This window comes from Trachinotus anak, unplaced genomic scaffold (assembly GCF_046630095.1).
Source record: "Trachinotus anak isolate AG129_WGS33_773 ecotype Australia unplaced genomic scaffold, CSIRO_AGI_Tana_v1 ptg000013l, whole genome shotgun sequence".
NCBI lineage: Eukaryota > Metazoa > Chordata > Actinopteri > Carangiformes > Carangidae > Trachinotus > Trachinotus anak.
The window spans coordinates 490,883-505,656 of NW_027273864.1; the positions used below are offsets into that span (position 1 = coordinate 490,883).

At 41.6% G+C, this 14,774-nt stretch overlaps 1 protein-coding gene across 7 annotated transcripts in view; it reads left to right on the top strand.

Moving 5' to 3' along the window:
- Nucleotides 1-14,774, top strand: part of cadpsa (Ca2+-dependent activator protein for secretion a) — a 215,883-nt gene that overhangs the window by 76,715 nt on the left and 124,394 nt on the right. For 6 of the 7 annotated variants that reach the window (XM_071493187.1, XM_071493188.1, XM_071493189.1 and 3 more), the window contains exons 4-6: nt 699-779; nt 1,035-1,271; nt 3,175-3,296. In XM_071493187.1, the coding sequence (XP_071349288.1) occupies nt 699-779; nt 1,035-1,271; nt 3,175-3,296 (440 nt within the window). Of the gene's footprint in view, nt 1-698; nt 780-1,034; nt 1,272-3,174; nt 3,297-3,362; nt 5,953-14,774 lie in introns of those variants that run through there. The other variant, XM_071493186.1, reaches the window with a different exon arrangement.

Here is a 14,774-nt window from a genome sequence, read left to right on the forward strand (position 1 = left end):
TCTGTGATGAAACTTTCCAGCCAACTCCTGAAAATGCTGAAAACAAAGCACATCCAACAAACTGAATGTCCGGCACACTGAAAGATATTATCAGGGTCTTTTACAATCTGTTGTCAAATTCATTTTTGTCTCATTTCCCTGTAAGATTTAGCCACCAAAGCTCTCTGTTGAGTTTGCACAGGAACAGTCTCCAGACTGTTTAAGTATACAGCTGCTTTTTTCAACACCCCCTTTAAGTTTGTGCCCCTTTGTGCCAACAGCACACTAACACACTTAAAATGTGCACAATATAACTGGGACCCACTCGACAAAAACAAATGTTGATAAAGACAACATATAACTTAGAAAAAAAGGTGTAGTTGGTTTTAAAGGTTAGTAGAGAGGGTACTCACAGCAGCAGCTGATGGATGGATGATGATGGAGTCTGTTGCTTATTCTTATTGTGATATGAGGACATTTTTGCACAGTTTACATGTTGCGTTGAAATGGTTACCAATACTCCAACACAAGACCGAAAGGCTGATTCAGCACTGTAACCCTGTTTTATTTAACTGCTCTTGGTTACAGGTGTTGAAGTAAAGTTTTCCTTTTTTCAGTGATATAATGTTTCATTATTGTTGTTATCCCAACTATTATAATATATTATAATATATGTTGTTGTGGTTCCATTTCTGAAGTACATTTTGTGTGTTTCCCAGCTGGACAATCCTGATGAGCAGGCAGCGCAGATCAGAAGAGAGCTGGATGGACGACTGCAAATGGCGGATCAGATTGCTCGGGTAAGGAGTGATGGATGGATGGATGGATGGACGGTGTGATGGACGGATGGATGGAGTGATGGATGGATGGATGGATGATATAGTTCCCATGCTCCAATTGTTAATGTATTTCAGTCTAACTTTGAACATGTTAAAGAATTCAAGGAATATTATTTCAGATTAGTTTATTTTTTTTAGTTTAGAGTTCAGCAATATGCTTACCTTAGTAGGTGGCTGGTTGTTTTGATTGATTGCCCTTCTATCTGTTTTGATCAGCATGGTGGAAGGTTTCCAAGGTTCTCCTCCAGGGAGATGGAGGCTATGTTCATTGAGGAGCTGCGATCTTCTGTCAACCTGCTTATGGCCAACCTGGAGAGTATGCCGGTGTCCAAGGGAGGAGAGTTCAAGCTGCAGAAGCTGAAACGAGGCCACAACACGTCTATCATGGACATGGGCCAGGAGGACGAGAACACACTGTCCAAATCTGATGTGGTTCTGTCCTTCACCCTGGAGGTTGGTGGAAGCTTGTTGTTCTTATTAATGATGTTTGGCTTTGTTATTGTCTGAGTAGACACTGGTTTGTGTTGCAACAGATAACATTAGATGACATGAACAATCATCAAGTGAACTTTCAGAGCAAAGCAAAGTAAAGTTTGTCCTGAGCGTGCTAAGGGTGTTGAGGGCACTAAAGAAAAGGACACGGGCTCTTTGATCCTGATGGGAGTTATTGTCAGTTTAGTGTTATGTATCAAGCTTTTTTTCTGATGTTGAAATCTGCCTAGCCACAGTGTTTTTCCTTAATAAACCATGGATGGCTTTTCTGGATCAGCGTCTGGAGTTGATAATTAGATGAGATGTCTCTAGGATTTGCACTGACTGACAGACTTTTAGAACCCCACCTTAATTGGCTGACAGGCAGGTACATTTTTATGTTTTTACGGCAAAATGAGACTGAGCGCAGTAATCTCCAGTCAAATGATAAATTTCCTGTCCAGTACCTGTGCCCAGTCTCTGGGTGTTTATCCTCCACTAAGATCAAATCAAGCTTATCGGTTCAGCAGCACCATGATCATCTTACCTCCTCCCTGTTAATGGTTTTTGGCATCTCAGAGAGAAAAAAGGCACTTTTCCATCTCTTCCACAAAAAAATGCAATGTGGGTGAGGTGGGAGAAATTCTCCTCTTTTGTACAATGAATGTTTTCTGTAGCCTGGCAGCACCTTCTCACAGTTTGTGCTTCTCTCTGAAAAAGGCTCAGTAGACATCGACAGAAACCTTTCCCACAGGCAATGGGGCAAACTATACAGAAGCTTATTGATGACAAGTTCAAGCTTTAATCATTCTGCAAGATTGACCAGGGTGAGATTAACAAAAGTGAATACAGAATATTGACGTGTTTCATATGTCACCTTGAAAGGTACATATTTTTACAGTGGCTTTTACTCTGTTCTCATCTTCCAAAACAAAAATTAAGCAGCAAACAAAACTCTTCTACGGAAATGGTTACTCTCAAAACATCAACTCAATACTGTCTTTGCTTGCTCTTCACAGTTGTTCTGTAATTGCATAAACGCTGGACCATCTGTTTTCAAATAATAGATACATGGTGGCTTTTGTGGAAATTTTTAAATCCCAGAATCCTTCCCCATTTTACATCTACAAAACCATAGTTTAAATAGTTTCTTGGTAAGGCTCGGTTGAAAGTGACAACAACAGATATGTAACAAATGTAAAACTCAAGTCATTTAAGGTATTTCTATGATGTATAGCTTTGTTAGTTCATGGAAGATAATCAGGAGTGTAAGCAAATGAAGATAAATCTTTGTGTATTATATCAAGTCCATGATACTGGATTAAAACCACAGTTTTATTCTGCCCAGAAAGGTGTTTTCATTTAATTTGATATAATCCCAAACCATGAATGAAAGAAAAAACAAAAACAAAAAAAACTGAAATGTGGTTGAATCACTTCTTCATCCTGTTTCATTTGGCAAAAAAAAAACAAACAAAAAAAACAAGTGCAACAGTGCTACCATGTGGTAAATACCTTGAATAAACTGGTGTCAAGCTCCAGTCTGTCCATTTCTACTTGCTCCCTGGTAGATTATTTCAGTTCAGCCAGTTCAGCCATTTCAGTTCAGTTCAGCCACTGCTACCTGTTAACCACAGGTAGCAGTAATTTCTTGGCACTGATCCACAAATAAAACCAACACTTAAGTAATTGTCTGACAGCATAAAGACACAGTTATAGTTTGTCACTGACAACAGCTACAACTGTTGTTTGAGCAGCTGTATTGTCATTCAGATGATGTTGGCTTTATTTTCTTCTTTCGTTCTAAGTTGCTGTTCAGACTTGTAATGTTGGGCTGTTTAAACCTTTCTCGTCTCTGCTGTTGTTTTTAAACTGTGTGTTGCAGGTGGTGATTATGGAGGTTCAGGGTCTGAAGTCTTTGGCTCCAAACAGGATTGTTTACTGCACCATGGAGGTGGAGGGAGGACACAAGCTGCAAACAGACCAGGCAGAGGCCTCGAAGCCCACGTATGTACACACACACATTAGTCTTTCAATCTCCTGTTCTCCTGTTCAGGTCTGGAGACTGGGGGGGGGTGAACTGTGGCCATAAAGGGATGAACATGGTCAGCAACAATACTCAGACAGACTGAGACATTCAGACCAGGACTGATTGGTATTAAGGCCCAAAGGGATTCAAGAAAACTTCCCCCACACCATCACACCTCCACCAGCAGCCTAGACTGTTCACACAAGGCCGGTTGGATCCATGGATTCAGAATATACATCAGTGGTTTCCCTCCCTCTACTTACAGCTTCTCTTTATGCATTATCCTGATTGGATAATCCTGATTGGATAATGCATGAATAAGCAGGCGTACATGTGTTCCTAATAAAGTGCTCCGAATGCGTAATGTCTAATCCCGATCCTTACTAAAACAAAGTTTCAAATCCCAAACAGCCCTTTCAAACAAAATTTGTCCACACATCCATAGAAAGACACACAAACACACACACAGAGACTCACAAGGTAAAAACAGTACCAGCCTGTTTGTTGTGGCAGGTAAATATGAATACACGGAGTAGTGTGCTGTGGATGTGGAGCTTTTGCAGGATTTTTCCCTCTGAGCTGGGGTATCCTACTTTCATGTCTCCAATGCTGATTTCTCATACATTTAAATTTAAAGGAGCTATTTCTAGTTCAGAAATGGACAGCTGTCTTACGAGGTGGAAAGCAACCCTCTTATTTTGCCTCTATTTCTGTCACCTCTTCTCTTGTACTGAAGTTAGCATGCTAACCAGCTAGCTACAACCCAGTCGGACTGTCTCGTCACTTTCTGACACAGAATCACTGTAGTCTCCAGTCTGGCCTGAAGAAGTAGCTGCTCAGAGGACGTATCATAACCGCTTGTCTTGTTAATGCAACGATGGCTAAGCTCTTGACAAGACTGATCAGTAAACAGCTGTTAAGTATTGTGGCTGTTGTTGTTCAGGCAGGTGTAACAGTCATCTCATGGTCACTTCTTCCATAAACTGTCCATTCATATACATCCACATCCATCTCAAGCAGCATTGCAATATAATTCTATATGATCAGCATTAGCATTGAAATGTGGTTTCAGGAGACTTCATCTTCAGTCGGGTGTTGTATGTCTCAGGCTGTGTCTGGGGGGTTTGTGAGCTCAGGGACAGACTTCATCACACCTGCTCATGGAGAATTGCTGCAGCAGAGGCTCTATTTTATGGGATGTGTTGGAATCGTATGAAAGTGTGATTCAGGTAAAAGTGTTTGGGTAACCTGGAGGAGGAGTAAGAGAATCTGTTCTGAACAGTGTTTAGCCTCAGGGGGTGAACATTTAATTTCATGATTCACCAAAGTAACAAACAGGTTTGTCTTTTTATCATTTACACCATTATTTCCATAATTAAGTAGCAGGGACAATAAAACAGACAATGCTTCAGTGATGTAACACCACGTTTCCATGGTAGCCATTCATTCATTGTGTCATCTATTACTCTTTGTGTTTCTCTGTCTGTCTCTTCAACCTGTTTTATTTGTGCAGTGGTAGGAAAAACGCTGACATGGGAGACCAGATCCTGGCTGATCTCTTAAAAACTGGAAACCTATGTAATTACTGCAGAAGTTTAACAAAAATCTGGCCTTACTGGCTTTGGGTTCTGGCAGACAAGAGGACCAGGTGACTGCAGTGGTGGGCCTTCTCTGCTGGCCTAAACACAAGTCAAAATCACTGACTTATGTTTTATTTTATTGTTTTTTATTTAAAATAATTATTGTTTATTCTCTTCATTTCACAGCGTTTCTCTTGGTTGCGCTGCATCCAGTAGTGTATGTTTATGTTAGAGCTTTTATCCAATCATATTTCAGCCATCATGTGTTACCAGGGTAAAAGAAGTCTGCCTTGAGCCTTCAGAATCAACGCGGGCGCCTGTAGCTTAAAAAAATGGCAATGAAACTGTTGCATTAACCAATCAGATTCCCAGTTGGGGAAACCGGGGCCATCCAGCAGGCATATGATAACGTCGGCGTTTTCACTCCTGTGATTGGATGGTCAGAGAGCGAACTGGCGAAGGCTAGCAAACTGCAGCTTTAGCAACCTGCTTATACGAAAACATGTTCGTGTAGATTTAAGATTTTGTTTTTTCAACCCACAATGGCTGACAGAGGAGAGGGAATTTGTTTGGTCGCAGATATACTTACAAAGCCATTTTCAAGACGGACTTTTCATGAAAAGTTGGACATCGTGAGAAAAGGTCGGCCATCCCCGAAGCTAGCAGACCTGTCCCAGCCGGGGAAGGGGTTTGTCCGCCACTGTCAATCCAGTAACCACGAGCGGTACCCCTGGCTCACAGCCTCCGAGGAGCACTGCAAATTGTATTGCTGGGAATGCCTGTTATTTTCAACAGATCGACTTGGTGTTTGGAGCCACACTGGATTTGCAAACCTGAGTTGTCTAACCAATGCAGCATCGAGAAACCAAAGCACAACCAGACACTTACAGGCAACGCTACTTTTGCGGAAACCGGGGGGATCTATACTTTCAGCATTAGCCTCCATGGCGATCGAAAAGGACTTATTGTTGGAACTGAAACGCACAGATAACCTGTACAACACAGTGATTGGACTGTTCTTGAGGATTTTGTGTACACATAATCAGTATTTTTGGTGAGTAAAATGCATTTTGTTTATACTTTTGATATTTTATTCATTTTATTAGGTTGATATTGATGCTTCTGCTAGAGATGGTGTATGTGGTGCATCTGTGGCTGCAGTGAAAGGAGACTTGTTGAATTGTGTTAATTGGGTTTCTTGCTTTAGTAATGGTTGTCATTCTCGCTACATGAAGTACCTGTCTGTGATCCAACGCCCTGTTATACTGCGTTTCTGAATAATATTGATGGTTTCTATAGCCATGGCATCGTAATTATGGTATTAAGAGGTGGATTAATTCAGGAGGGATGCCACTGAAGGCGTAGGTGTGAAATGCATGGCCTGCCACTGGGTGACTGTAAGACTAAATGGATGTTCCTAAAACCCACTGCAGCATCGTGGGAGCTGGGGTTCTTTAATTTAAAGAAACAGGTCATCAAAGCTGAACTGTGGTGACGACAAAATATTTCACAATGGGAAATGGTTCAAACAAGCTGATCTGCAGCTGAGAAGATGTAGTGGAGGGAGGGAAACCACTAATGTATATTTTGAACATGGGTACAGAATTTATATTATAGTAATATATTTGGTGTGAATATAATATTATTGTTTTATTTTTCAGCAGAGCAGTGAACAGCACCAGCTCTGGGGCTGGTTCAGCTTAAAAACTGTTTGACAGGAGGTTTCCTGTTGTCCCAGGACAAAGAGCAATCAAATAACATAAGACAAGGCAAACTGAGAACAATAACAGTAACAGGTTAGACGGCTGAAATAAACATCATGGTTTGCTATAAGAGAACCTGTAGGAGCTACTAATCCTGGTGAGATTACTATTTCCTCCTCTTGATGATATTGCTTGGTGACAGGGTGGTCAGAGCATTGTCGGGAACCCTTCTGCATCTTCAGCAGGTATCTCAGTCATAAGCGATTTGCCCCTTGACTTGTGCACCTCACCTGAGTGGGGGAGCGAATACTGATGAGTCTTCTCCTGCAGCAGGGTTCCAACTACAGGTTCTCATTAGCCACAACTATCTTGAGCTGGTCTCAGCTGCTGTTACAATTTCCCCAGTGGCTTTCCTCAGTTGTTTGGGGTCCAAACCAATTGTTTACAAGAAATAACACAGTGATGTTGCTGGGAAACCGCAGCAGCTGACTTTGATGGGGAATACAGCTGCTTGCCATCCTTTGACAAGAGCCTCATTGATCAAATCCTAGGACTTGGCTTTCATCAGTTAGTGAACGATGGATATCCTGCCTTCCCTGGGCACTGTGAGTTTGACTGGGCTTCTGGATAAAAGAACCACGTCTGGCCCAAGTGACAACCCACTGTGACGTCACCCACTGGTTTGTGAGCTGCTGTTTTGAAGCCACAATTTGTAATTTGTCTTTGCCATCTTGGTTTTTTGAAACCAGAAGAAACCATATTTGGAGGAGAAGGTGGACCTGAGGAGGAGTGAGGGGTGGATCTGACCTGCTCTGTGCTCTATCCTGATTGTCTGGCAGGTTGCTGTGTGCAGTACAGTCTGTCAATCACATGGTAGCCCTGCCCTAATGCATCCCCTGCTTCATGCTCTATTTTCCTCTAAATGGATCATATTTTAAAAAATGAAGATCATGTTGTATTGAAGAAGACTTGAAACTAGAGACTGAGACCATAAACTCATCAGGAAAACCTTTACTCAAGTGAGAAGTAGAGACATTTTCACATAGACTTCAATACAATCAGAATTCTGTTTATAACCAGTGGAGTCATCCCCCGATGGTCATTAGATAGAATGCAGCTTTAAGTCTGATGCTCGATGCAAAATGGAGCGAGGGATCTTTAAGGTTGTTTTTGCCTGAGGATCTCTTTGAGTGGTGATGCCCAGTGTTTGTTGGCTCTGACCCTCTGTTGGTCCATCCATTTGGCAGTTACAGTAAGGACCTTGTCATGCCTCCGTCTGTATCTGCTTTCACCCAGTAGACAACCGGTTCAAGATGTCATACAAGGTGCATACAGTATAGCCAGTGGCTGACTGGTAGTTTGAAAACTGCTGCCTTCTTACTGTGAAGCTATATTGCTGATCGCTGTCATCACTCTGCTGCCATTTATATTTGTCAAAGTAATAGTTTTTCGTCAGGGGAAGTACACTTATTTACAGATGGACTATTCAGCCAAGAAACTGTCTGGCACATAGCCCATTGTAAAATAATTTTTGTTCAGTATAACCAAATGAGACACAGTGGGGTCCAAAAGTCTCAGACTACTTATGAATGGACCAAATGATGTATTAGATGAAATGATAGATAAAAAGATGTGTAATCAAAGGGTAATGTAGGATTTTGAGAGAGTAAAGACACAAACCTGAATATGTGTTACAGTGTAAGATTTCACCTGTTCTGTGAGGTGGGTGTTGACATAAATACCAAGATATTTCAAATTCTTAATGGTCAAAACTTCTCAGAAGTCCTGCATATGTGTCCACTGGGCCTTGTTAAAGACTCAAGACTTAAATGTCATTAAAAATGATATTAAATTAAATTAAATTTTATTTGTATAGCGTCAAATCATAATAGAGATAATGTATTCTCAAGGCACTTTATAGGGTAAGGTCAAGACCTTACTTTGTTATAGCGAAAAACCCAACAGTTCCCACAAAGAGCAAGTGCTTGGCGACAGGGGGGAGGAAAAACTCCCTTTAACAGGAAGAAACCTCCAACAGAACCGGGCTCAGGGTGGGTGGCTGTCTGCCTCGACCGGTTGGGTTTAGGAGGAGAAAAAGGGGGGGGAGGTGGGAGGAGAGAGGAGAAAAGAGAGAGAGAGAGACCAGGAACAGCTGTATAGGTAATGGTGCTGCTCCAGAGGCAGAGATACCTGCAGAATGAGGACAGAGAGAGGGAGAGAGAGGAGAAGCACAAACTACGGGAGAGAAAAAAAATACAAAGTTAATGGCATAAAGTAGTCGAGAGAGAGAGAGAGAGAGAGAGAGAGAGAGAGAGAGAGAGAGAGATCCCAGTGCATCATGGGAATCCCCCAGCAGTCTAGCTCTATAGCAGCATAACTAAGGGATGGGTCAGGACATACCCGAGCCAGCCCTAACTATAAGCTTTACTAAACAGGACAGTTTTAAGCCTGATCTTAAAGGTAGAGAGGGTGTCTGCCTCCCGAACCCACACTGGGAGCTGGTTCCACAGGAGAGGAGCCTAATAGCTGAAGGCTCTGCCCCCCATTCTAATCTTACAAACTCTGGGAACCACAAGTTGACCTGCATTTAGAGAGCGAGGTGTCCTATTGGGAAAATAGGGAACTATAAGCTCTCCAAGGTACGATGGTGCCTGACCATGAATGGCTTTGTAGGTGAGGAGGAGGATTTTAAATTCTATCCTGGATTTTACAGGGAGCCAATGCAGACAAGCTAACACAGGAGAGATGTGATCTCGTTTCCTAGTTCCTGTCAGTACTCGTGCTGCTGCATTCTGGATCAATTGGAGGCTTTTTACTGCATTTTTGGGACATCCTGACAATAAAGAGTTACAGTAGTCCAGTCTTGAGGTAACAAATGCATGAACTAGCTTTTCAGCATCCTTTAGACACAGAATGGGTCTGATTTTAGCAATGTTGCGCAGGTGGAAGAAGGCTGTCCTAGAGACTTTCTTTATATGTGAAGTAAAGGACAAGCAGGGGACGGCACGTGACCTGCAGACAAGATGGCTGCGTAACGCGATTGCTCTTGCCCTCTCTCTCCTTACTTTTACATATTATCCATCTATGTTGCATCATTAACTTAACAACTTCTTGCCCGGAGCCTCAGCAACTCCTGTGTGTACGATGGCTGACGGTTTGAGAAGCAAAACCGGCTCGGATCCTCTGAAGGACGACGAAAAGCTTGTGACATATAAGCTCGCTGTATCGTCCATGCTAACTTCCGCAATGAAAGAGCCCTAACTCTAACCCAATGAAACTTTTATTGAGAGACAATTTGCAAAATTTGAAGAACAGCTGGACAACATAAAAACAGAGGTAATGAAGAACTCATTTGATATAAAGAAGCTGAAAGCAGATCACAGTGGGCTCTGCACACAGATGGCTAAATCCGAGCAGTCTCTCCAAACCACATGCCGTAAACTTGAAGCAAACCTGGCGGAGCTAGAGGACAGGTCCCGCCGGGACAATGTTCGCATTAACAACCTGCCAGAAAAAACTGAAAACGGCGACGCAGCGGAATTTGTCTCATCCTCGCTCACTAAATGGTTCCCCGCTCTCACCGGTAGAAAGATGGAGGTGATGCGGGCTCATCGTATAGGACCTGAACGCAACACCGGATCCCGCACCCTGATCTGCAAGATGCTACGTTACACAGACCGGGACCGCATCCTGAAGGCAGCCAGAGGCCCTCGGATCGAGGTCAACGGCAAAGAGATCCGCTTTGCAGTGGACTACAGTAACTACACCATCACCCGGCGCCGCTCATTTTCCCGAGCGATGGAGACAGCGAGGAAACTCGGTTTCATTCCGTTTCTGATTTACCCGGCCAAACTAAAGCTGTCCCGCGGATCAGAAGTGCACCTCTTCGAGACCCAGGCAGAGGCTGAAAAATTTCTCTGCGCTCAGACCCGGACGGCGGACTGACGAATGAACCTGATGTTACGGGTACTTTATTTAAGTTTACACGGAATCTCTAGATAAGTAAAATATTATCTCATACAGCCATAATAACTCACGTCAGTGCATACGTGAAGTTACTCTGACTAAAGCTTCCTGCTAAAATGAGGGATGCTGTTTTTTGTTGGTTTATTATAATGCTCACTTTATTTGATTAGTGAGTGACTTATGTTTCTTCAAACAATATGGATAAATAACTAGAGTTTTGCAGAAGAGTTTGTTATTTTTTTTGTTCTGGCTGATATTTAAAAAAACAAAAACAAACTAAAAAAACAAAAACAAACAAACAAAAAAAATTAATAACAACTCTTAACTTTGATGGATAACTTTCATTTGTAGTATGTCCAATCTGTGCGTTTTTTCTTTTTACAACATTTGACTGGTTATACAGAATATTGTATGGGGGTGGAGGGGCGGGCTTTTGTGTTGGCAGGATAGCCAGCTTTCTCAGTCCAGGTGCCCATATAGTGGGTGTTATGTTTGTGGCTACTGCCACCCTGTTATATGTTATTAGTGTTAGATGCCAGTTTGTATTTTCTTTCTTTTTTTTTTTTTTTGGCGACATCGGGTTTTATACTTGGATCTCCACATTTCTGACTATAACTCATATACAGGAACTCAAAACCTTGCTCAGCTCTATCCGTAACTATGTCTATGTTACATATTGCTAGATGGAATATAAATGGTTTAAATTCCCCCATTAAGCGCTCAATGTGTCTTGATTGGCTTAAAAGACACAAGATAGACATGGCCTTCATTCAAGAGTCACATCTTAAACATTCTGATAAACAACGCTTGTCGAACCGTTATTACTATGCGACAGCTGCGTCTACTTTCAACTCTAAGAGCTGTGGTGCCCTGGTGGTATTGAGATGTAGCCTATCTTTAACAATAATTGGAAGCTTTGAAAGTGAGGATGGCCGAATTGCTTACATTAAAACAAACATATATGGTCAGAGAATAGCATTTCTATGTATATTTGCCACAAATCACTATAATCCAGAGTTCTTTGGCATAATCAGCAAAACTCTGTGTGACCTGCAGGACTTTTCAGTTATTATAGGTACTGACATGAACGCTGTCCTCGATCCCTTACTTGATAGATCTAGTGCACCATCTCAACATATCCCCTCTTCAACAACAGCCTTCCAAGGATTAGTTGACGATTTTAGTCTCACAGATCTTTACAGAGCTATAAACCCTTCTTTAAGACAATATAGTTTCCATTCGCACAGACACAAGACCTACTCAAGGATAGATTATTTACTGGTTTCTGCAACTTTATGCACTGAAATTCATACAGCTGTGATGCATCCTAACTCTTTATCTGACCACTGTGTTATCACAGCACAGCTCACACTTGCCAAGACTCCAACTAAGGCCACAAGATGGCGTTTTAATACTACATTGCTTAAAAATAATGATTATTGTGACCATTTCAAAAATAATTTCAAAACATTTATTTCAGAGAATGCTAACTCAGTAGATGACCCTCGAGTCTTATGGGGCGCAATTAAAGGGTTTGTAAGAAATACTACTGTCTCCTTTGCATCTTATCTCAATCGAACAAGACTGGGCGAAATTAAATCGCTTGAAAATGAATTACAAAGGCTTGAACACATTCAGCAGTGAGATGGTGCTACAGAGGACAATAAAAAGAAAATCGACGAAGTCAGAACGAAGCTAAACAACATTTTGAGATTACGAGCTGAATTTCAAATTCATAGGACTAGAAGGAACTATTATTTTAATGGCTCGAGGCCAAGCCACCTGCTCTCTCTTAGTCTGCAAAAATGTGAAAAATATTCCAACATTGCAGCTATCAGCTCAAACCAAAAATTGTTGACAGCCCCCAAAGAAATTAATACTGCTTTCCAAAAGTTTTATGCAGAGCTATATAAATCTGAGATTTCATTAGATAAAACTAAATGTGAAACCTTTTTACTAGATTAAGAGCTTCCCACACTTGAGCAAGAAGATGCACGGCGCCTGGGGGAACCAATTACTCTGACTGAGCTGAGAGATGCTATAGTTGGTATGAAAACAGGCAAGTCTCCGGGATGGGATGGGATACCTCCAGAGTTTTATCTCACCTTTTGGGAAGAGTTGGGTCAATACTTTTTAGCCATGATTCATAAAGCTGTAGAAGTTGGTTCCTTTTTCAATGACATGAATGCTGCCTTGATAGCTGTACTGCCCAAACCAAATAAGGACACCACAAAATGTGGTAACTATAGACCATTGTCTATCCTCAATGCAGAAATAAAGATCTTTGCCCGCATACTGGCCTCTCGAATAGAACCCCATATAGCCACATTAATTAATAGTGACCAGACAGGCTTTGTGAAATCAAGACTTGCTTCTGACAATGTACGCCGTCTGCTTCATGTAATTCATGCTGCCAAGGATACTCCCTCTCCTTGTGCAATATTGAGCCTGGACGCAGAAAAAGCCTTTGATAGGCTGGAATGGGAATATTTGTGGATGGTTTTACAGCGCTTTAAATTGGGTTCATCTTTTATTAAGTTCACTAAACTACTATACAATAACCCGTCTGGACACTTTTCATGAATTTAGCTCTCTATCCGGTTACAAGATCAATTGGACAAAATCTGCACTTCTCCCCTTAAACTCGGAATTGAACCTGAGTTCATTACCTCAGCACATCCCAGTTGTTAAACAATTCAAATACTTGGGGGTGGATATTTTTCCTTCACTATCTAATATTGCCAATAAGAACTTTCAGGGCATCTATAACAAAATCGAGGCAGATCTTAATAGATGGTCTCACTTGCCAAAATCTTTACAAGCCCGTGTCTCAATTATTAAGATGGATATTTTACCACGCATAAATTTCTTTTCTTCGATGTTACCCTTACCACCCCCAATTGATTACTGGAAAAAAGTACATTCTTTGGTCTCTAAGTTTATTTGGGGAGGGAAACGGCCACGTGTTAAGTTAACTACTCTACAATGAGATAAAACAGAGGGTGGTCTCTCCGTGCCTAACTTAAAATACTATTTTTGGTCATTTGTATTGAGACCACTCACAGATTGGCTTAACCCCAACTCTGATCCATGTTGGAAATCTATAGAAAAGAATCTAGCATCCCCACACAGACTAGAGGATCTGATTTACTCCACTGTCCCTTTGAAACGAGCTAAGCTGCGACTTGGTCCCATAATGAGTTTCCTCTTATTAACATGGGCTAGTGCTGAGAAGGAATCTAAGAATACATGCAAATGGCATATGAATAGTCCACTCTTTAATAACTATTCCCTACTCACTGGAGGGGTCCCATTCTCATTTCCGGACTGGAGCTCTAGGGGTATCCATGTTTTGGCTGATGTATATAATGAGAATGGGCTTCGTGATTTCAATGACTTGAGACTGTCTTACCAATTACCTGGTACATCTGTATTTCTGTACTTTCAACTACGATCATCTATGAAAGCATATGGAGTTCCATGGAATTCTCCTCTTTCTGCTCACCCTTTGCATTCCACTCTGTATAATGGAGGACGAAAAAGAGGTTTGGTTTCCCGAATTTATTCACTTATCCGGGATGCCTCTTATAAAACCCTTCCTATTGTACATGTTTGGTCTAGTGAATTGGAGCATTATATCGGAGGTGATTCATTGAACTGGGAAAAGATTTGGTCTTCGATAGTCTTGGCTTCTAAAAACCCAAACCATCAACAGATACATTTCAACTATATCCACAGGACTTACCTCACTCCAAGGAGAAACTTTCTCATGAAACGTTTATCATCTCCAATTTGCACCCTGTGCTCAGATGAACTTATAGGCTCATATATACATATGTATTGGGAATGTAAGGATTTGAAGTCTTTTTGGGGTGAGGTTTGTTCTACTTTATCTAATGTACTTGAAGTTGTTGTACCATGTTCTCCCATTGTGTTACTCCTGAATGATACCACCTCGTTAAAATTGACTTGCTGGAAGAGACGTACTCTCCTGACGGGCATCACTGCTGCTAAAAAGATACTGGCTTTATGCTGGAAACCTCCACATACAGTTACCGAACCCCATTGGATTAACACTTACATTGACATAATAAATATGGAGCTTTCAGTGGCAAGAATGCACAGTGCTGGAGCTGATACTATTCTAGCATGGCAAACAATGGCAGAAAATATCAGGGAATGGCTGTAAGCATTATTTCTACTTGCA